The sequence below is a fragment of the Macrobrachium nipponense genome, chromosome 6 (genome assembly GCF_015104395.2).
Source record: "Macrobrachium nipponense isolate FS-2020 chromosome 6, ASM1510439v2, whole genome shotgun sequence".
Lineage (NCBI taxonomy): Eukaryota > Metazoa > Arthropoda > Malacostraca > Decapoda > Palaemonidae > Macrobrachium > Macrobrachium nipponense.
The window spans coordinates 44,154,161-44,179,160 of record NC_061108.1 but is presented as its reverse complement, the minus strand read 5'-3'; the positions used below and the strand labels follow the sequence as shown (position 1 = coordinate 44,179,160).

At 39.9% G+C, this 25,000-nt stretch overlaps 1 protein-coding gene across 5 annotated transcripts in view; it reads right to left on the bottom strand.

Annotated features, from left to right (window-relative positions):
* The window catches only part of LOC135216295 (bridge-like lipid transfer protein family member 1), a 344,268-nt gene that overhangs the window by 164,357 nt on the left and 154,911 nt on the right, over positions 1 to 25,000 (bottom strand). For all 5 annotated transcript variants that reach the window (XM_064251461.1, XM_064251462.1, XM_064251464.1 and 2 more), the window contains one exon: positions 17,984 to 18,113. In XM_064251461.1, coding sequence (XP_064107531.1) covers positions 17,984 to 18,113 — 130 coding nt within the window. The remainder of the gene's footprint in view (positions 1 to 17,983; positions 18,114 to 25,000) is intronic.

Genomic DNA, 25,000 nt, shown 5'->3' with positions numbered 1-25,000 from the left:
TTATATATATAATATATAGATATATATATATATATATATATATATATATTATATATATCTATATATATATATATATATATATATATATATGTATATATATATATATATCTATATTAATATAATATATATATATATATATATATATATATATATATATATATATATATATATATATAAATATATATATATATATATTAGATATATATATTTATATATATATATACTTATTATATATATAATACAGGTCCCCCTCTCTTTATGCAAATTCTATATATCTGACTTCACTATTATGCAAATTACATTTTAATACCTTCATTCTTTTTATGTGAGGGGAAATTCGCAATTGTGCGAGTCCAAGTATGAGATGCGCAACATGATATTCATTTCATCTCTGCATGAACGGCTTAGTGACGCACGTGGTGCCAAATACAGTATTATGTGTGGAGCTTAGATGCTCAGTCCGTAGGCTAACACAATCTTGATCGTGTGTTTGCTAGTTCTCGCTTTTTCATGTTCATACTGCTAGTTATTTTTCTGCATAATGGGACCCAAACGACCAGCATCATCTACTTCAAATGAAAGTGTTGCAAAGCGTCTTGGACGTGTGTTTGGAGCTAGTGAATCCACAATTAGGAATATTAAGGCTAACGCAGAAAAGATTCGTGCTTCAGTGATACAGTCTACTCCGCTATCAGCAAAAATAACACCAAGAGTCAGAAATCCACTGGTTGAAATAGTGGAAAAAATGTTCTCTCTATATTGAGTGTGAAACGAAAGTAAAACATTCAAAGCTTAGCAATAGTGTTTTACAAGGAAAGGCATTATATTTTTATCAGCGTGTGGTTGAAAATGAAAATATAAAAGATCCAGAGCCTTTTGTTGCAAGTCAGGGATGGTTAGATTAATTTATTCATAGACAGAATTTGCATAATATCGTTTCATGTGGTGAAAGTGGAAATGCTGACCATGACGCTACTGCCAAATTTCCAAAACTTAAAGCTATCGTGTGTGAAATGGGATCTAGCCCAAAGCAAGTTTTTAATGCCGACAAGAGTAGACTATTTTGGAAAAGAATGACCAATAGAACTTATATGGGCAAAGAAGAAAAAGGTTCCACTGGTTTCAAGCCCTTTAAAAATAGGATAACATTGATGTTATGTTGTTGACAACATGGCAGGCAATTTCAAGTTGAAGCCCGTAGCTGTTTTTCACGCACAAAATCCTCGTGGATTAAAAGGCATAAGTAAAAAGACGATCCCTGTTCACTGGTATGCAAATAAAAAAGGATGGATGACTGTTTGCTTATATTTGTGAGAACTGGCTTTTAAAGCATTTTCCAGTGGAAGTAGAACATTATTGTAAGAGAGAAAATTTAGATTTTCGTGTGTTGTTGATCTTAGACAATGCTCCAAGTAATCCTGTGGCGGGATCACAAGCTTAAAATAACAAGTGGCAAAACCCTCCCCACATTAACCTAATCACTCCAGCTGCCAAACCCACCCTCAGTCACACTCTCTTCTTTACACAACAATGGCGCCTTACATGCATGCAATTGTCACTTGTCTGTCCAACCTTTCCCTTCTCTATCTGTGGCAAGAATAAAGTTTCAAAATCTTCTACTAACATTATATAAAAATTTCACATGAGACTTGTGTTATTTCAAAGCGTTGTTATACTGCGCATGTCTGAATAAATTATAAATTATTACCCCATAGTCTCCCAACGTAAAATCATTCACACAATATTATGATCACTTGTCATAACTATTAGTCATTCTAGCTTTTGGCAGGTCAACATTACGTAACGAACAATCATTCACATAATTGATTACCGTGGTCATTGCCCCATTGCATGATTACTTCAAGAAACATACTCATCATATTTGACACATTTATCATTTACTGTTGAATAAGCATAACCATTTGTACACATGACTTGCTTAATGCAGCCATATCCAATTACTTTGTATAAGCTTTCCACACTCTGAATGTTCGTTCTACGTGTCTCTCATTTACCCAAACCCATCAAAGCTTACCCTACCATGTAACCCATTCTTCCGTGTTACCCTACACGGCTGAGCTACTTGAACATAAGTGGGTACCGAGAGCTCCAATCATTACCTAATCTTTACTCTCAATTCTCCAGAATGAGTCCACACTCCTTCGTGCCAAAAAATCCAGTCATTAAACTCACAGCCCCACCTTCTCCAGCATACCACTGTCGTGGTCCCTCAGTTATTGTTCTTTGGAACCATATAACCATAACTCTGTTTCTCGGAACCAACAACCTCTGTACTACAGCTGAGGATGACTGTGTGCATGCTATCCATTATTCTTCGGAACAAGTCAACCATTCTTCACAACCTCATCTCTACACTCGGCAAATGAGTGATTGTCATGAGAGTGTAACTTATCTCTCAACTCTTAAGTTTTGCACATTCTACCTAATTTCATCCATGATCTCACCACACCTTTGAGTGCTGCTCCAAGTCTGCCTCATTTGCAATTTGGGCTGTGTTATCACCAATCCACACCTTATGAGCAACCCACCAGTGTGTACATACAGTGAAATCCCCATATTCGCAGATTCCGGATTCGACAGTGAAACCCCATATTCGCAGACTCCGGATTCATGGACTTACGTATTTGCAGATTTCTCTATGGAACATATACCCCCATTATTCACGGAAAATTCGCACAGTATTTTTTCTATGAGAAATACCAGGTATAAGAATTTTTAGTGGGTTTTGCTTGAGTTTTAACTAACAAAATAGGTAGTTTTAAGTGTTTTTATAGGTGTTTCAACTGTTCATGGATTCTAGCTAATTGTGGGAGTTCTGGTACACATCCCCTGTATTCGCAGGGGAACACTGTATTGCATCACTGGCCCAGTGGTCCACCGCAGCTTTGAGTGCTTGGAAATTTTGTACTCACTGCCCAGTTGCATTGTGTTTCCACACTCCATCCACATCGTGCCAAAACAAAAACCACCACTACTGTGTAGAACACAACTAACACCGTGTCACTTGGCATCGAGTGCCATCAGCATATCCTTCACCTTACTTTTATTTCAGGTATCCTCTTTTTGGGTCCTAGAGAGCCATCTGCTCACTCAAAGGAATGCTCCCAGCGTCCTTGTCTCCATAAGGAGCACTCTCACAGTATTTGTAGGCACTCGCCCAAATTACTGCCCTTTACATCAGCTCAGTGCCATCCATTTCTGCCTTGTAGACCCAAATACTGTACTAGTTCTTCGGAATAACCTGGTACTTAGTGCCAGTGCCATCTTACAAAAATGGCACTCAAATTACTGAGTAGCCTATCACAGGTGCTCTCATTTACTAGTGTTGCCACCCATCAGCCCACACCATTGCATAATCACACCCTGCCAGAGCAAAATGCACACCCTGCCAGAGCAAGAGTACCATATCCTTTCTATGCAATTGCACGCATGGTTAATTGCTTGTGCTGTCCCGAGACTAGTTCAACACACTGTAACCCACCAGCACCATAGCGGTATATTTCAAAGCCTTCATGGATATAGGGAAGAAGGCAGGTTGCATGGGAAGTGAGCTTGGCCAGTGGGTACAGGAGCTATATGCCTTACTCCTGAGGGAAAAATGGCAGAGAAGAAGAAAGGAAGGAGATAGAAGCAAAGGAGGAGAGGGAGAGAAAGCAGAAAGAAGAGCAAAAGGAGAGAGAAGCAAAGGAGGAGAGGAAGAAAAAGCAGAAACAAGAGAGAAAGGAGAGAGAAGCAATGGATGAGAGGGAGAGAAAACAGAATGAAGAGAGAAAGGAGAGAGAAGCTAAAGAGGAGGGGAAGAGAAAGCAGAAAGAAGGAAGGAAGGAAGGAGGGAGAAGCAAGGGAGGAGAGGGAGAGGCACCATGAGCTATCTCTGAAGGACAAGGAGATCCAGCAGGAGCAAGCTTGGCGAGCTAATGCAGCAGATTCAGCCCAATCACAACCAGCTACTGCACCACCTTCCCCACCTCATTTACAACTCTCAAGTATTGCCTCGGTGATCCCGCAGTAGAATAAAATCCAGAAGCTTGGATAGAAACATTAGAATGGTCTTTGGGAACTTCTCTCCAACTGAAGTGGAGATCTCCCTGCTAGTGCTCAGGGTGACCTTGCAGAGGTCAGGAAGGCGGTCATCAAAGCCTACGTGATCACTTCTGAACACTGGAGACAATGTTGGCACGGCCAACCAAAGGAAGCAGGTCAGACTTAGGCAAATTTGGGCACATCATAAAACTCGAGCTGTTAAGCGTTGGCTGGAAGCCCTAGACATCACAACATTTGAGAAGCTACTAGATCACATACAGCTGGAGGATTTCTTTCATTATGCTCCAAGTTCTTTAGCCATCTACTTATGTCAGCCCAAGACTTACACCGAGTTGTTGCTTGGCAGATGATTGGGACACCTATCATCCACACCACAGTTCCCTGAATCAAAAGATAATTCCTAGTCACACCGCAGTACCAGCCCAACCAAAGAATAGGCCCTCTTCTACACCTTCTATATGCAATTATTGGAAAAGGCAGAGGCATTTGGAATCCCAGTGCAAATCTAAAGGAAGAGCCATTGCAATGCCTCCCTCTAATCAATCCAAGCAACTTCATAAATATTCCCCAGCTCCTAACAGGGATTTCAGCAAAGTCTATTGCATTACCTGCAAGGTCTATGGGCACTCCATCCTCTGGACAGATTGCCCTAGCAAAGCAGCTACACCTGCCATTACCTTGGTGGTTGCTAATCAGCCATCATGAGGCCCTCCAGCTGAGAGTCCTATATTTGTACCACTTCCTCAAGGTAGCCACTCCACACAGCAGGTCAAGGCATTTAAAGACACTGGTGCACAAATCTCCTTAATACAGGAAGACAAGATCCTCTATTGGACTACAATTGACAAACATTGACTACTCACCACTGAGAGTATCAACTGAGTAAAACTGATACTAACTAACCAGGTCCCACAGAACCAATTTCTGCACTCTTACAATAGAAAATTATCTTCCTGGAGGCTATGACCTCCTGGGACAGGACTCTCAATCCCCACCTAACTCTAGACAACCCAGGGATCTTAACCCCTCAAAAACTCACTCCATCAGGCACAAATAGTCCTCACAGACCTACCTCAGAACCACTACCAGTGCCACTTCAGCGCCCTGAGCAATGCCAGCTCCATTCGCCTTGAACACTGAGCCCCTTACCAAATTTAATTCCTATGCCAGGCTCTGTCCTAGTGCCAGTGCCAGAGCGCAATAGATATCCCTTCTGGGGATCCCAAACTTGCCTCAAATTCCCTTACAGTGCCACCTGAGTGCCTTGAGAAGTGCCATGCTCCATCCATCCTGAATGTTGAGTCAATTCCAATTTTAATTCTTGTGCCTGATCCTGCCTTAGTGCCAGAGCATGCCATACATCTCCCCTCAGGAGATCAAAGACCGGATCACGTCTCTCTTCTTCCAGCTTGGCCCCACGTCTAGTGTCGGTAAGAGAGCCAACCCAAAGTTTAATAGGGTCCCCTCTAGATTCCCCTGGCCAAGGCAGATGCTCACCCCTGGCACAGCCTTGCAACTTGTGCTTGAGTTGGTCATTGTAGCCTGCAAGCTTCTCATGCCCACAATCTTCCTCTCTTTCCCAGTCCTCAGAAGATAAGACACTGAGGGAAAATTCTACCCTATCTCAACTGGTTGCAGAACTCCAGGGACTGGAGAGCCACTGGGGCTCCTCACACTCGTGCCCATATGGCACAGTGCCTTACTTTATCTTATGAAGACCTTTGGCACCTTCAATGAAAGTAGGATGCCAGGTTTCTTCCCCTTATCAATACTACTTATAACCTTGTAAATTAATCTCTTATTGTAACTTCAATCATTTATAAAATCATTTTACACCTTGCCTCACTCTCTTAATTTGCATCACACTTTGTCCAATGCAGAGTGCCAAACATGAGATATCCTTGCTCTGAGAGTCTTGACTTTCCTTCTGTGCAATAACTTGCCTGGCAAACCTATATGTAACAGAGCCACTAAGCCTTTACAACACTAGTGCCACCACCATACCTAGGTACCATGGCATCACCTAACCATGAGTACTACCTTTACATTGCCTCAGCAAGGCAACTAACTGCATGAATTAATATAACCATGATAATCTTATATTTATGTGCATGACTAACTTATAGGTACTAATTCTAATAATAATTCAATGAAATTATCTTACACCTATAATATTACATTATGACAAATAATAAAGTTCATGTTATAAATTTTTCATTGTGATTTATTGAAAGTGCTGCTTCATTTTTAACGCTCGATTCTGTGCTAACATAATTATTACCACCAGTGTGATAAAACTTGCATTTATCCAAAATGCAGAAATCTTTATTCTAAGTTCAATAAAGCAACCAAGGGCAAGCAGAGGAGAAGTAATCCTTAAAAGTCAACTTAACTTGCCTGCAGACATTCCCACCCAATTAAGGGTATATGTCTACTTGTTGAGGGAGCTGCTAAGAAAGTTAACACTCGCAAGGCAACTTACCTTTCAAGAATCAAGTAAAGCTTCCCAATAAACAAACTTAATCCCTTCTGTTAATCAAGTTTGTTGGCAATGACACACTGATAATTGGTTGTGGAAAACTGCTCCTTCAATCTCCTGATTTCCCTTGTTGCTTTTAATCCTCTCTTGAGCTCTGTGACGGCAATAAGACTCTTATTCCAGATACTGAAACGAACTAAGGGAAGATGCCTGGATACCCGAATGACCCAAGGCACTGATTAAGATAAGATGTCTGTGCCTTTTGTAAGACTTGAGGCACAGACTAACCTGCCAGCCTTCGCCAAAAGAGAAAATCTGACGCATTAACCACCCAGCACCTGCTAAAAAAGAAAGTTTGACATACCCATAATGCCAGGCACAAAAAGTCAGTGATCAAAGGAGATGATAAATAGCTCCCCATTACATGACAGAGAGAAACCAGATCACCACCAGGCAAGTCACATTTTTTACTGCCCGCTCCTTCAGAGCTCACATCCATCTGTGGCTGAATGACAAGAGTCCTAGTCTTTTAACCCAGACCTATCCCACATCCTTCCATTGGTAGGACTAGAGGAGCCATCTCTTCAGAATTTGACTAGAGCCATCTAGTGGTACAGTAAGGAATTGAGGTTGTCCAGTTGCTTAGTTTTTCTTCTACTAAATGTTTCCGTTTCTAAGTACATACAACTTTTATGTAGACCTGACCTGTAATGTTTACTCATGTCACACGTTTATTCAGTAAAGTGGCTCACCTGTATTCATGGGGATGGGTACCACAACACCCCACCCTGAATAGCAAAAATCGGAGAATACTTAAAAATGCTTAGAACTGTCTATTTTGATGGTTAAAAAAAAAACACTAAAAATGATCATATATGAGTATTCTAATAGTTTTATCACAAAAAGTGCATTTAGTCAGGAAAATTATATGAAAATACAGTAATTTGTGAATACGGTATTTCTCAGTAAAAAATGCCGTGAATAATTGAATTTTTTGCAAATACAGGCAGTCCCCGGGTTACAATGGGTTCGACTTACGACGTTCCGAGGTTAAGGTGCTTTCAATTATATTCATCAGAAATTACTTCCAGGGTTACAACGCATGTTCCAGGGTTGCGCCGTCTACAGCGCTGATCGGGCAGAAGAAATATGACACCAAAAATTAAAAATAATCAATATTTGAAGTTTTTTGAGATGAAAATTGCAATAAGAATGCAGTTTACCTAGTTTTTAATGCACCCAAAGCATTAAAAGTAAGGTTTTCTTAGGATTTTTGACGATGTTCCTGCTTACAACGATTTTCGGCTTACAAGGCGTCTCAAGACTGGAACCCCCGTTGTAACCCCGGGACTACCTTAATGTGTATACAATGGGGCCCCTGTATTCACATTCTCCGGATTTGCGGATTTTTCTTTGGAACCTATCTAAAAATAATTCATGGGAGGACTCACTCATTTGTGGGTTTCTCTGTGGAATGTATCTAAAATTATTCGCGGCCCACCCGCTCCCGTTATTTGCATATGCAAATTTTTTTGTACAGCAATATTCTGTATTTTCACATTACTGACTGTATAATATGTGTTATAATAAAATTAAATCATACGGAACTTGTGTTTAATGTTGATTATAGATGATGATGACAATATTATAGCCGTGCAGCCTGATGAATGACGATGAAGATAGATTTCACGCAAAGTAGAGGGCGCCTCGTTACCTTCTTCAGGAGGTGCTTCATCAGGGATTTCAGAAGGCACCACCTTCTTGAGGTATTTGTACATTTGTACAAATAAGTCATGATAGGGCTTCACTATTTCATTAATAGTATGTTTTGACGAAAGTTGTGGCCCTTTATTTTTATCCCATGTCTTGATTGTTGTCTGTACCTCCCTGACATCCCTGATCAAATTGTGGAGACCACAAAATTTCTCAAAGGCCTGGTCAGGCAAATTCTTGTCCAAGAATGGCCTCCCCAAGTATTTTGCCCTGCTCATATTTGTTCTCAATGCAGCGAGTGCACTTTCAGTCACGTGGTAATGGGCTGCTACTTCTCCATGACTTCTGCCCTCTCTTAACTTGACAATCACGTCTATTTTCTCCTCACCTATCATTAATTGTAAGGGCCTCTGATGCTTAGGCTCTTAGCCAGAAGCCTTAGGAGAAGCAGAATGTTTAGAGGACATTTTAAAGAATAATCTTAGACCGTAGTAGTGTATAGTATACCACACAAGCAAAAAATGCACAAACGAGAGAACATTGAACTGTACGTACATACTGGGTCAATTGGGTACAGTATGAGCATTGATATTTTGTGCACTGTACATTTTGTGAAATGTTTTAAGATGATTATTAAATATTTAAGTATGTACATAAAAGGGATTTTGACGAAGGAAAAATCTATTTCTGGGCAAGGGTTCGTGTCGCCCAGTGAAATAATCCCTTAAGTTCATTATTTCTAGGTAAATGATACTAACATAACCAGAGAAAAAATAAAAATAGGGGGATGTCAGAATAACTGACTCGATCACCCTAAATAAAAAGAGGGTGTCGGTATGGTACTGGGGCGAGTGAGACCACTACCACGAACCTCTTGTCATTTAGAATTCTCCTTCATCAAAATCCCCCTCCCTGAGAGAGCTGACACACGGCCGGCGCCAGCAGCTACTACTACACACCCTCCCACGCTGACCGCAGCGCCTCTCGTGGCCATCCTTGAAGTTAGGGGCCAATCTTGGGCGCAAGGGTGGGAGAAACACGGGGGGTAATTTCACTGGGCGACACGAACCCTTGCCCAGAAATAGATTTTTCCTTCGTCAAAATCCCTTTTCTGGGCTCAGTTCGTGTCACTTCGTGTCGCTTCGTGAAATAGTACCAGAGAATTAGCACAAGATTGGAAGAATAAAAATAAGGTCTAAATAAAACAAAAATAAAATAAAATAAATGAATATAATCTAGTTTAAATATTTACAAAGTTATCATAACTAAGGTTTAGCTTAACCTAATGTAACAAATGTTAGTTTAGAACATAAAATTGGACTTAGAAGTACACTTAAACTAACTTATGATAACTTAAACTAGATTGTATGAGGCTAACTCACTACAGTTTTTAAGTCAATTGAATGAATATCTTATAATACATATGAGTGTGCCTCCCTAGCAAAAAAATAAGGGAGGACAACATCAAACGATCACAGTTAGTAACAATATTTACAAGTGTGGGTGCCCCTAGCTTAAAAATAAGGGGCAGACCACTATATGTAGCCTTCTTAGGAAGCTAAGGCTCAAAACACAATTGAACCTGACGGTAAGGTTAGAGGAAATGTTAATGAGGCAGGTAGAAAGGAGATCTGGATCTTCGACTACGACTACTGGGCAGTGTCAGGGGAAACTATGTTTACCGCTGCCACTGCCAGAAATTTAAGAGATTCCAAGGATTTTAAGTAGTGACGTTTAAAGACTGTCGGCGATTTCCAGCCCGTGTACTTCTTTAAGTCATTGCAATTCATATGCTGGAAGTAATTAATAGAGGTGGCCACTGCCCTGATGTCATGGGCTCTAGGGAATGAATCAGGGTTAGCTTGTTTAATAAAATACAGGATTTGTTGTCTAATCCCTTTTATTGAAATAGTGCCACCTTTCTCCCTCATAAAAATGGGGCCTGAGGATCTAGATGATGTCCAGGACAGATAGGCTCGTAAGGTCGTCACCGGACAAAGAGAAGGGTCTTGTGGAAGAGGGAGGACCTTCCAGGGGGCCCATCTCGTTAAGGGATCCTCATTCTTTGCCAAAAAGCTACGATCTGGAGATAATAGGACTTCTCCTGAGGGGAGAAATTCTATATGTCCAGATGCTCTGGAAAGAGCCGACAGTTCTAATATTCTGGCTCCTGAGGCCAGGCTTAATAAAAATAATGTTTTCCTTAATAACTTTATATAGTTGCATGAATCGTTGTCAGTATCTGAAGCCAGTTTGAGAACGTCATTCAAGAACCATGAAATTGAGCTCGGCCTTTCTGAAGGTCTGAGCCTAGCACAGGCTTTAGGAATAGACGAAAAATAGGAGTCTGTTAAGTCTATCTTAAAACCAAACTGGAAGATTTTCTTTAAAGCTGACTTATTAGTGGTAATAGTGCTAGCTGCTAGACCCTTTTCAAACAGGGATCTGAAGAAGGATATAGCTAGATTAACTGTCATGGTTCGAGCGTTTGTTTCCTTCAGGAAATTTGCCAGTTTCTTAACAGCAGCATAGTACTGGCGTAAAGTTGATTCCCTCTTATCCGATTCTAAGAAAAGGATATTCTGGGGTCAATATTTGCATCTCTCTTAGCCGCAAACTTCATGAAGTCCATAAAGTTAGGGTTTTGAGAGTTCCTGAGGAAGCGAACACAGTCCTCATTTGTACTGACTGGGACAGTTTGGGATTGGGGATCCGTCGAGGTCGGAGACCCAGTTCTAGGAGGAAAGGATACCAATTGCTCTTGGGCCAATCCAGAGCTACCAAAGCTACTTGTCCCTTGAATGTCCTGAGTTTGCTCAGGACTTTCAATAGAAGATTCACTGGAGGAAAGATGTATATCTTCCTCCATTGATTCCAGTCTATGGACATGGCGTCTGTGGCATAAGCCAGAGGGTCCAGGTTGGGGGTCACATAGGAAGGGAGCTTGTGGTACACTTGTGATGCGAAAAGATCCACCTGGAGACCTGGGACCCTTTGGCAATTCCACAGGAATGAGCGCCTGTCCAGGGACCACTCCGATTCTAGAGGAACTGATCGAGACAGGGCGTCTGCTATCACGTTCCTTACTCCCGCCTGATGAGTGGAGGATAGATGCCATTTGTACTTGGTTGCTAGAGAGAAAATGGCTATCATGACATGGTTCACATGCCTTGATTTGAATCCTCCCCTGCTGATGCAGTGTACCACTACTGCGCTGTCCAAAACCAGCTTTATATGGGAATTCTTGGCTGGTAGAAGCCTCTTCAGAGTGAGGAATACTGCCATGGCTTCCAATACGTTTATGTGAAGCCGGCGGAACTGAGGTGACCAAGTCCCTTGAACTTTCTTGAATTGGGAGTATCCTCCCCACCCACTTAGAGAGGCGTCCTATGGATAACCAACGCCGGAGGAGGGAACTGGAGAGGAACTGCTTTGGACAGATTCTTGGACTTCACCCAGGGGCGGAGACGTTTGCGAAGAATCGGCGGAATTACTGACAACTTGTCTCGAGATTTGACATTTGCTCTTGAGCGCCAAACTTGATTTATATCTTTCAATTTTGCTTTCAAAAGAACATCTGTGACTGATGCAAACTGGAGGGAACCTAGGATCCTTTCCTGGTTTCTCCTTGATGTTTGTTTGCACTTGAGGAATTGTCTTATTGACTTGGCTATTTCTTTCCTTTTGACCAATGGAATTGACAGAGTGTGGGAGTTCAGGTCCCACTGAATACCGAGCCACTGAAAACGAGACTCCGGCGTTAGCCTGGATTTCGTTTTGTTTATTTGGAACCCCAGATGTTCCAGAAACTGAATTACTTTGTTTGTGGCTTTGAGGCATTCCTCGACGGTTGTTGCCCAAATGAGCCAATCGTCGAGGTACGCTACTACCATTATCCCTTGTGATCTCAATTGTTGGACCACTGATTCCTCTATTTTCGTGAACACCCTGGGGGCTACGTTCAGCCCGAAGGGCATCACTTTGAATGAGAATGCCTGGTTTCCCAACCTGAAGCCTAGATATGGGCGGAAGTGTCTTGCAACTGGGATATGATAGTATGCGTCTGTAAGATTGATAGAGGTGGTGACGGCCCCACGGGGAAGTAAGGTCCGCACCTGCGAGATAGTCAGCATTTTGAACTTGTCCCAACGAATGAATAAGTTTAGACGGGACAAGTCTAAGATTATTCTTCGTTTTGTTGAGCCTTTCTTTGGCACGCTGAACAAGCGTCCTTGAAACTTTAAATGTTTGACTCTTGATACTACTCCTTTCTGAAGGAGCTCTTGTGCATACTCTGTCAATTCCTTTGTTGGTAGTTGAAGGAATGTTTTGGATGGAGGGGGACCTTTGATCCAACTCCATCCCAGCCCTTTGGACACAATGCCTTGTGCCCAATTGCTGAATCCCCACCGATGTCGGAAGAGAAACAGCCTCCCCTCTACCTGAGGGTTCTCACTGGGTCTGTGCAGGATGTCTTTGGTAATCCCCGGGGCTCCCTGTTCCACCAAGGCCTGCGCCACTTGCAGTTGGATGGCAGCGATACACGGAGCTGCCGCTACAGGGTCGACGTAACTGGTCGACTTGCCGCCTGGGAAGATGCGGACAGCCATACTCTTGTCCAAAATTTACGGCTGTCCCTTGGGCGCGTTCTTCCCAAAACTTCCTACCCAGGCTTTCAGGGTAGCCGACGCGGTGTCCTTCACGGCGGTAGCCTGAAATAAAGGGTCATTGTAGTCCTTACAACGAAGCCCCGAAGATATATTATTAACACTTATGACTACAAGTCACATTTATACACTCTTATACAGACTTATCTGACAGTATATACCAAGAACAGAGACAATACCTACACCGGTATATACTTACTCCGGTAGAAAACTGATTCACTAACTCATAGCAAATGGAGCAGGCTTCATGGTGCCACACAATCAAGTCGTTGTGGCGGACAGCGCAGGGAGCGTGGGTCCGGCAGACCTCATGACTGCAAGGGTCCTGCAGGACGGCGTTGCATCCTGCCTCCTGACAGTTGGTAGCCTGTAAGTGAACAGATAGATAAGTATCGGCAGTTACTAACAGGGCTAACCCATTAAGAGATATGAAGCTCCGCTGCATGCCGGAGTGAAATAATTTTTGGGCATAATCCTCTCCTGTACTCCGTGTGAGAGAGTCCATAGGACTCAGTAAACTGGCTTGAAAACTCTGGTACACCGGAGCGAAGATTTCCGCCAAACCAGATACCTGCTCATACACATAAAGTACATACAACGAGGTGAGGGTACAACACAGCGGAGAACATGAGAAGGTTACCCATTAAATTAAACAAAATAAAACTAAAACAAAAACAAAACAACAATGTAGGCAGAGCATAGCTCCACCGTAGAACCTTTCCGCCCACCCACGGAGCACACGGATGGTGAGCAGGTTCTCCGCCGGCAAGGCGAGAGACAACAACAAACATAACTAGGGGAAGCATGTAAGGCCTACTCCGTTACCCCCCAAAGAGCTGACGGAGCCGGCCATATGGGGAGGGAAGAGGAGAGCCAACCAGAGAGCGCCGGAGAGGACCCAATGCGAACTGGCGGGGTAGCCAACCCGACCTGAACACACAAGGTACCCCCCATAACTCACAGAAAACGTGTCCAGTCCAACACAGGACCCCCTAAGTCCGGGACTCCCGTATCCCCCCCGGAAGGGAGGCAAAGGGGGGAGGGGTTTGCTCGGGTGCGTCTTGCCAATAGCGACACCATGAGTTGACGCGAGGAACTAGGTCCCCGTCCCTCCACGTTGGGAGGTAAATGGAGAGGGGGGGCCCTGAGAGAAGGACCAAGGCGATCAGCTGGCTCGACGCGAGCGCAGGTGGACCACGAGGCGATCGAGACAAATAAAACATAGCCTAGGCTAACTGATCGCCCCCAACATGCAACCCATAATGAATACATCGTAATAAATGAAAGGAAGGAAATCACGAGTGGGAGAAAAAGAGGGACATCCAGGAGAAGTAGGCTAGGCTCCCCGAAAGGAGACGAGCTAACAACTCGGGAGCTGGCCTCTGCCGATACGTAAACGGAGGGCGACGGCCAGGATGGCTGGACTAAAGAGCAATATAGCAATAAAATAGTAATAATAAAATACCCACACGCCTAAAAACCTAGACAAAGGGACATGCATGCATAAAGCTAAGGTATAGGCAAAGGATTTCCGAATAGTACGATGTAAAGTAATAGAAATAAAGTAGCAACTTCTGTACGACGTGTAAAATATGGCATGATAAAGGCATATACACAACAAGGAATAGATACTACGGTATAGAAGACCGAAGGAGCAAACCAAAACACGAGGCAAGCCGGCATGGCGCGCCTGGCGCCAGACCAGGATGACCATTAATGAACCTAAAAAATGGTTAAAATGGGTCCTGGTTGGCTAAAACTAGTGTATAACCTTTCGGGGTACTTAACTTAGCTGCAGTGATAGCTTGGAGTTCCATCGTAGCGAAAATATAATCCCAAGAATACACAAAATGCAGAGCAATGGAAGACACGTGCGTCGGAAGTTCGCTAACGAAAAGGATGGCCACGAGAGGCGCTGCGGTCGGCGTGGGAGGGTGTGTAGTAGTAGTTGCTGGCGCCGGCCGTGTGTCAGCTCTCTCAGGGAGGGGGATTTTGATGAAGGAGAATTCTAAATGACAAGAGGTTCGTGGTAGTGGTCTCACTCGCCCCAATAACAAAATTGGGTTTTCTTAGAAGATGTTTCACCCAAGCCAACTTTCTGCAGATAAACAACTTTAATAATGCCATGATGCCGTGGTAGAATAGTACCCAAACAAAACGATACTCGAAACCCTATTGGCTGTTGTCTACTCAATAGCCAATCAAGGAACAGCATTTATTTTCCTTGTCGCTCATTTGCTGTACACTTGGCGTTGATTGGTTGAAACCCGAGTCCCATCTCATGAAGATGGAATTGTGGGTATCGCACATCTCTTCGTAACCAGCCTCACTTTGTAGAAAGTTACTGACATACTCAAATGTAAAAGTGAATCTGTGTTGTACTTATCAGCAAATATCCATGTTCATCATGCCAAAAATGACCCCTAAAAAGTGCCCTGCTCCTTCTAAGGCTTCTGGCAAAGAAGTTAAATGAAAGAAGACTGTAAATGAAGCTCTACGAGGTGACACTTCTTCATATGTTGAAGGATGGCAAAAGTTACACTGCGGTTGGCTGCCATTTTAATGTCAACGAGAACACGGTGAGATACAAAAAAAAAAGTGAAATAAGAAAGTGTGTTAGCATGGCATACTATGGTACAGCAAAGGCTGTGTCCACAATGAAATGAGAGACAAAACAATTGTGAAAATGGAATCTGCACTTGTGTTCTGGATCAAGGACTGTAGGAAGAAGAATGTGCCCCTTGACTCCAAGATCATATGCAAAAAAGTACAACAGCTCTACTACCAGTCATCAACTGCTACACAAGGTTGCGAGGAAGAGGAAGGCAAAGATGTAGAGGCACAGGAAGGTAATGAAGAAGGGGAATGGAATTCTTGGGCTTTGATGAACCAGCTCCAGAAGAAGAGAAAGAAGAGCCACAAACGGGACCATCCTCAGCTTCCAAAGGTTTTCAGGTGAGCAAAGGATGGTTCCACTGGTTTCATAAAAAGTTCCATCTAGTCTGTTTCCCTACATGGGGAAGCTGCATCTGCCGACATAGAGGCGACCTCAAAACATCCCGAGGCCTTAAAGAAAATAATCCAGTAGAAAGGATGCCGCCCAGAACAGGTGTTCAATATGGACAAAACTGGCCTGTTCTGGGAGAAGATGCTGTCCTGGACGTATCTTATGAAGGATGAAGCTAAAGCCTCCAGATTCAATGCACAAAAGGACAGGTTGACCCTCCTGATGTGCGGGAATGCGGCTGGGTTTTTGCTAAAACCAGGCCTCATTTACAAGACTGCAAATCCTAGGGCACTTACGAATAAGTACAAGGTGTTACTGCCCATCTTCTGGATGCATAATTCCAAGGCCTGGACCACCAAAGTCTTATGAAGTACTGGTTCCACCAGAGCTTCATTCCTCAAGTTAGGCAATACCTGGCCAATTTGGACATAGAGTTCAAAGTCTTGATCATAATGGACAATGCTGGTGGCCACCCTCTCGATCTTTATTACAAGGGAGTCCAGCTCGAGTTCCTCCCTCCCAACACCACCTCTCCCCTCCAGCCCACGGACCAGGGCGTAATCTGTGCCTTCAAGCCACTCTACACCGGGAACTCCCTCCAGCACCTTGTTGATGCAATGGACTGTGACAGTGAATTTATGCTGAAAGCCTATTGGCATAAATTCACGATTGCCACGTGTCTGTCTGTCATTGACCAGTTGCTGAAGGACATGAAGAAGGAGACCTGAATTCCTGCTAGAGTAAGTTGTGCCCAGACTGTGTCCATAATTATAGGGGTTTCTCCCCTCAGGAAATCCAGCATTCGGCCATTAATAAGGCAGTCCAGTTGGCAAAAATTCTTGGTGGTGAGGGCTTTGACAATATCACCGAGGATGAAGAATGCCCCCCCCCCCCTTCTCTCTCTCTCTCTCTCTCTCTCTCTCTCTCTCTCTCTCTCTCTCTCTCTCTCTCTCTCTCTCTCTCTACATAAGTAACTAAGTCATGCAGTACATACATACATATTTATAATCATAAAATGTAATATTTACTTTAAAATAGTATCAATAATATTTCTGAGATTAATATGAACTGTAATAGGATGATATTTGAATGTATATTTGATGATGGAGTTTCCACATTCAAGATAAGAGTTTATAAGCATTTTTAGAAAGGGGTTCTAAACATTTGTGGATTCTAAATGTTCACGGGGGGGAGGTCTGGTACACAATCCCCGTGAATATAGGGGACCACTGTATATGTTCTACAGAAAAATCTGCAAATAGCTGAGTCCGCGAATAGTGGGGTTAACTGTAGTGTGTTATGTAAAAAGGATTTCTGTTGCCCTCAATCCTACTCTCTTATCCTTGTTATTATCAAGTGATCATATGCCTTTCTCTAGTGCAGAAAGGAGTGCTTGCTGCTGTGGACCCCTCTGTCATGACTGACTGCATGCTTGTTGGTTACACCAAATTAATTTTTAAATGTAACCTTATGAACAGTGCCATTAAAGTTTAATCCCTGGCACTCAATTAACATCTATTATTCGTTTTATGTATTGCTCATTTTGTCTTTGATTTTGTATTGTAAATATACATGTAATATAGTTATCCTGAGATTTTCCCTCCAGAATCCCTCTAAAGTAAGGCCTTCAGCCCTTGTTCCATCTCATTTTATTTTTACCCTTGTAGATGAACAGTTAGATCAGCAACATTCTTGTGTAAGTTTAATGGAGCCCCACCTTCAAGCAAAGAGTACATAAGAAAGGCCTGCACTAGGTATATACTTTGCAGCTACATACATGATGCACACTATTCATTTTATATTTAATGTGAGATTATATGAAATACAGTTTAGAATTTTTGCTACTTACACAGTACGTACTTACACATCCTGTGTAGGTAAATTATGTCATAACATGCTTGTTCATTGTAGTAATATATATATGATGTTTGTCCATGTTCAAGTTCCATAATGTTCCACAGCCCAACCTGTATACCTCATATTCAGCAGTGCCTATTTGACTATGTAATCCCTAGCACAAACACTATAAATATTTCATGAATGTTTACATACCTAATTGTTGATGGTTGCATGTGAAAGTATACTACAACATCAACAGGAAATGATGCATACACATAAGGCACTCCACTTCCACCTACTGCAGCAGCTGCATCAACTTCAACATTGAACATGGGTTCAGGCTCTGTAAATAGGCAAAAGATCATATGATAATTATATGTGATTTTGTCCAGTATGGATGTTGAGGATACCTTAAGTAAATGACAAATCAATTACATATAGCTATTGCCAAAAGTTTCCCAACACACACATTACTTATATTTTGATTTAATTCTCTGTCACCCTGAAAACTGATTTGGTTCCATGACAACCCTATTATGTAATTATAGTGGTCATTTTGCTTGCAACAAAATCCTCCCAGACAAAACTGCAAAGGTTATGTCAAATCCAACAATTCTTTGACTGTTTAATATTTTGCATTATATCACCTTTGTCATTGACTACTACTTTTAAATTGTTCTTTTTGTTACTACTATAATTTTCATTGTTTGGAGAGTTTTGAAAAATGATATTACTGAGACTGAGAGAATTTCAGTCAGTAGTACTGTCATCTTTGGTTGGGGACACTAGAACAACTTTTGAAGAATTATATTGCGATAAAAAATTAAGTTTCTGTACTGTAGTATTAAGGAAATAAATTAGGTTAAGGAACATCAGAGTTTCATTTAATAAGCTCCAAATTTTTTCTCATCATACTGCCCCAATAGTGTCATAGTGTCCATATCAAAAGCTCTTTTACTTCTTGTATCATTACTTATATTAATAACACTCCTATTGTGCAATAGTGTGGAAGTGACTGTCTGATAGGATGGTAACCACTCTTTACAGACCTTTTCTCACCACCCCTTCCTTTTTTCATATACACACTGCAGAATGGCAGGTGGTGAAAGCAATGAGTAAGAGGACCATATCAGTTAATAGTTAGCAGATTTTTGGGAAAATTCAGGTAACAAATTATATCCATTCACTGCTAACAGAGTGAATTTTCAGCCACACAAATCTTAACTCTTCAAAAAATAAGGAGCCTAACAGACTGTCACTGCCTCTTCAAGACCTACTCCTCTTGAAGGAAAAATATATTATGCTGCCATTGTGGCCCTCAAGGAAATAAACATTACTATAAAAAGCACAGCAAAGCCAACTTGAGAAGACACCTTGTAGTACAACATCACAGCCAATAATCTGCAGCCAATAATCTGCTGAAATACCTGCAAAACAACACTAACCCCAAGCTGCTCAATCCCCTGGAAAGAACAAAAAGGCAATCACCACAAGCAGTAATGCATAAACTTGCTGGTGTGTGGCATTTGCAGCAAAAGGCACAACACTAACATAATGCCTCTCAAAATGTAAACAAGAACTCCCTTCATCCCTCAAAAGCTGTCCAGTCAGGCTGGAGCATCTCTGGTAGTACGTATACTATGAAACACTAAAGGGGACCCAAGATCAACACCAAAACCATCAAGTTAAAAACTTTTAGAGACCACCTACCAGACCAACACCCAGGACTTAACCCCAGGTTATAAGACAGGACACATACTCATCAACCAGTTACCTTGCCTAAAAGTACTATACTCTGGCTACAAAAGATTGAGACTTGAGGGTGATTAGCACTGCTGCCATATTTTCTTAAACCCATTTAAACTTTTCAGGAAAAAGGGTGACATTTTGGTAGATTTGGCAAAATTTTTGAGCAGTGCTGCCATTTCCTCGTGTAGGATGATTAAGAAAGTGACCGCCAAGGGTAATAAGAGGATTGTCTATCACCATCCTTCCATTCATTGGTACAAAAGCAAAACATGGACATCAAAACATATTTAAAATTGGACCTTGTACATTTTTCGAGTTGCCTAATGCAAAATTTAGGTAGGGTTATACATACATACATACATACATACAAATATACATACATACCATACATACATACATATATATATATAGATATATATATATATATATATATATAGATATATATATATATATATATATATATATATATATATACAGTGTTTCCCCCGTATTCGCGTTCCCCGGATTCATGGACTCACTGATTCGCGGATTTCTCTCTGGACAATATCTACCGATTATTTGCCGGGGATTCACCTATTCGCGGGATTTTCCGGCGAAAATCATCACCAATTAGTGTATTTTGATGTTATTTTCACAACTAAATGCATTATTATGGTACAAAAATGATTTACTAATTTTCATATATTAATATTGATTAATACTGTATTAGTAAGGTTAACCCTCTTACGCCGACTGGACGTATTTTACGTCGACAAACAAAAGTTTTTTTTAAAATTCGCGGAAAAATACTTATAGGCCTACCAGCCTAAAACTTTTGAATCACGCGCCTCAGGGGATGCTGGGAGTTCACGGGTCAAGGTGTTGTTTTGTTTACAATCGTTACGCAGGCGAGCAAGCGCGAATTTCTTTCTTGCCGCACTAAAAAGTATCTGTGACACATCTCGGAAATTATTTCGTCACTTTGACATCATTTTTGTACCATTGTAAATTAGCCGTTACATGAAGTATTATATATGAAAATGTGCGCATTTTTATGTAGAATACAACAATAAAATACTCATGATTGTAGCTTATATCAGTTTTGAGATATTTTCATATAAATAACGATAATTGCCAAAATTTCAACCTTCGGTCAACTTTGACTCTACCGAAATGGTCGAAAAACGCAATTGTAAGCTAAAACCCTTATATTTTAGTAATATTCAATCATTTACCTTAATTTTGCAACTAATTGGAAGTCTCTAGCACAATATTTCGATTTATGGTGAATTTATGAAAAAACTTTTTCCTTACGTCCGCGCAGTAACTCTTCTGAAAAAAATCATACATGCGATTGTGGTAATGTTTGCACCATTTTAAAATTAGCTGTTATATAAAGTTTTATATATGGAAATGTGCGCAATTTCATGCACAATACAACTAAAAACAACCATGGTTGTAGCTTTTATCAGTTTTGGAATCATTTTTCATATAAATAACGATAAGTGCCAAAATTTCAACCTTCGGTCAACTTTGACCTACCGAAATGGTCCGAAAAACGCAATTGTAAGCTAAAACTCTTATATTTTAGTAATATTCAATCATTTACCTTCATTTGGTAACAAATTGGAAGTCTCTAGCACCATATTTCGATTTATGGTGAATTTATGAAAAAAAAAAAAACATTTTCCTTACGTCCGCGCGGTAACTCTTCCGAAAAAATCATACGTGCAATTGTGGTAATGTTTGCACCATTTTAAATTAGCCGTTACATAAAGTTTTATATATGAAAATGTGTGCAATTTCATGTAAAATACAACAAAAAATAATTGAAGGTTGTAGCTTTTCTCATTTTTGAAATATTTGCATATAAATCACGATAAATAGAAAAAAAACCGCGTTCGGTCAACTTTGACTCTACCGAAATGGTCGTAAAACGCAATTGTAGGCTAAAACTCTTACAGTCTAGTAACATTCAGTCATTTATCTTCATCTTGAAACAAATTCGAAGTCTCTAGCAAAATATTTAGATTTATGGTGAATTTTAAAAAAAATCCTTTCTTCCCTCCCGCGCACAGATTCTCCGCCACAAATCTCCGAAATGCGTACGTACCATTCTCGGAATATTTGCTCCGTTTCATATTAGGCGCTTCATAGAGTTTTATATATGAAAATGTGCGCAATTTCATGTAGAATAAAACGAAAAATATTTGAAGGTTTTAGCTTTTCTTATTTCCGAAATAATTGCATATAAATAAATATATATATATAAAAAAATTCGACATTCGGTCAACTTTAACTCGTCAGATATGGTCGAAAACTGCAATTGTAAGCTAATACTCTTACAGTATAGTAATATTCAATCATTTGTCTTCATTTTGAAAGAAATTGGAAGTCTCTAGAACAATATTTAGATTTATGTGAATTTTGGAAAAAAATATTTGTTTACGTCCGCGCGTTACGAATTCATGCATTATTTTGTGATAATATTTTCTCTGTGTTCCTTTTATCGTTTTACAATGTGTTATATACCAAAATGGTCGCAATTTAGTTTACATTACAACGAAAAAAAAGTAACTTGTTACCTTTAACCGTTTTGCGCACAGCGCGATTTGAATACAATTATATATGAAATTTCGTTTTTGCGCTATCATATATCGCATTATTTATATATGATAATGAAAATTTTTTTCATTTCTGATGGTTGCATACTAAACTTCAGCCAATGACAAAAAAAGGAGCCAAAAATGAACTCTTAATCTTGAAAAGTAAGCGCGCTGTGATTTTTTGAAAAAAATATTTTTTCCGCTTCCGCGCTCACTCTGAAACACCTCCGGCACACGGGAGACAATTTTTTTTTACCGCTTCGGTGTAAGAGGGTTAATAAGATTAAATGATATCACATAGTAAAAATAATAATTCTCTCTCTCTCTCTCTCTCTCTCTTTTCTACAGAGATGTATGGTTTTTTGTATGATAAATAATTGATTTCATATTTTCGAATATTGATATTAATGTATACAGCAATAACATAAATTCATTAAAGAAAATACTAAAGTGAATTAGTAAGATTTTAGTTTATAAATTTGAAAAATTATTTAAGAATGAAGGAAATCCCAGTCTTCTCTCTCAAACTCCAGGTACTAAAAATGCCAAACATATCAAGTAATGGGACGGAGGGGGAAGAGCTGTTGTGTTGTTGCCACCAAGTGTTCATGCAATTTCTCTCTCTCTCTCTCTCTCTCTCTCTCTCTCTCTCTCTCTCTCTCTCTCTCTCTCTCTCTCCCTTTTGCCACACAGGTAACTCCCTCCCTCTGTCTCGCTGGAAGCGATATAAGTATTTTCTGAGAGAACAGAGAGATAAACACATACTCTCTCTCTCTCTCTTTACTGAGATGAAAGAATTTTCATGTTACTAGTATGTAAAATGTTTATTGATATATTCTGTTAATAATAATAATAATAATAATCATAATTAATAATAATAATAATCATAATAATAATAATAATAATAATAATAATAATAATAATAATAATAATAATAATAATTATAATAAAACTGTAATTACAAAATTCGTATGTGGTAGTATTTTAAAAGAGATAAAAAATGACCTTTCCAATTTCACTTAAGTAGGGATAATTACTCTCTCTTACTGTTGATAAGAAAACAAAATTTTTATGGTAGATTCAGTGGGCTTATTAATTTAATTTATTTTTCCCAAATAATAAAAAATTAATAAAATAATAAATTCCTTGGTAGTATTTTAAAGAAGATAAAAAATGACCTTTACATATTTCCACATTAAGTAAGGGGATAATTCCTCTCTATTACGTTGATTAAGAAAATTTTTGTTTTTATGGGTAGATGCATGTTGCTTATTAATATTTTCAAATAATAATAATAATAAATTATAAGCTAACTTCAAATGAAATTCTTCCCTTCGTCTTTTTCATGTATCAATTTCCCTACCTTTCTCCTAACTCCAGTGATTGATCAGAGGTCTTGGGAAGCTGTCAAATTTGTCGAGTAAACAGTGCCATTACAATTGTGGTCAACGTAATTTTGATGTTTTTTTATGCAAATCTCTCTCTCTATCTCCTCTCTCTCTCTCTCTTCTCTTCTCTCTCTCTCTATCTCTCCTCGCCTGACTGAGGAAGATCCTTGTTTAATGGTACATGCATGTAATAAGTTTATTAATTAAACCCTTAAACGCCGAAATCGGACGTATTAAACGTTCGAGGTCAAAATGTCCCCCAGTATGCCAGAATGGACGTACCTATCGTCGACTCAAAAGGTTTTTTTTTAAAATTCGCGGAGGAAAAATACTTATAGGACCTACCAGCCTAAAAATTTTGAATTATTGCGCCATTGGGGGATTGCTGGGAGTTCCACGGATCAAAGGCGGGTTGTTTTGTTTACCAAGCGTTTACGCAGGCACCTGCAAAGTGCGAATTTATTTCGTTATCGCACTTAAAAAAAGTATCATGTGGGACACATCTCAAAAATTCATTTTGTCCACGTTGGACATAAATTTGTTTTTGCACCATTCTTTTTAAATTATCCGGTTACATGAAAGTATTTGTATATGAAAAATGTGTGCAAATTTCATACCCACAACTACAACAACAAAAAAATACTCATGATTGTAGCTTTTATCAGTTTTTGAAATAGTTTCCATTTATAAATAACGATAATTGCCCCCCCCCCCCCCCCACCCAAAATTTCAACCTTTGGTTAACTTTGGACTCTACCGAAATATGTTGAAAAACTGCAATTGTAAGCTAAACAAACGCTTATAGTTGTAGTAAATTAAATTCAAACATTTACCTTAATTTGCAACAAAATTGGAAGTCTCATAGCCACAATATTTTCGATTTTATGGTGAATTTATGCACAAAAAACACCAAACTTTTTCCACGTCCGGCGCGAGGGTAACTCGTTACCGAAAAAAAAATCATTACATGCGATTTGTGGTAATGTGTTTGCACCATTTTCTTTTAAAATTAGCCTGGTACATAAAGTTTTATTATTATGGAAAAATGTGCGCAATTTCATGCACAATAAACAACTAAAAACAACCAATCGGTTGTAGCGGTTTCAATCAGTTTTGAAATATTTGCAATATAAAAAATGATAAGTAAGTGAAAAATTTTCAACCCTTTTCGGTCAATTTCTTTGACTCTAACCGAAAATGGTCGGAAAAAACGCAAAAATATTATAAGCTAAAAACTCCATTATATTTTAGTAATAGTCAATCATTTACCGCATTTGTTTGGTAACAACAAATTGGAAAGGTCCTTCTAGCACCATATTTACGATTTATGGGTCAAATGTTTATGAAAAGAAAAAAAAACAAAAAAAATTTTTCATTTTCCTTACGTCTTCCCCCGCGCGGTAACTCTTACCGAATAAAAAAAAAAATCATACGTGCGATTGTGGTTAATGTTTTATTTGCACCCATTTTAAATTAGCCGTTACATAAAGTTTTATATATTGAAAATG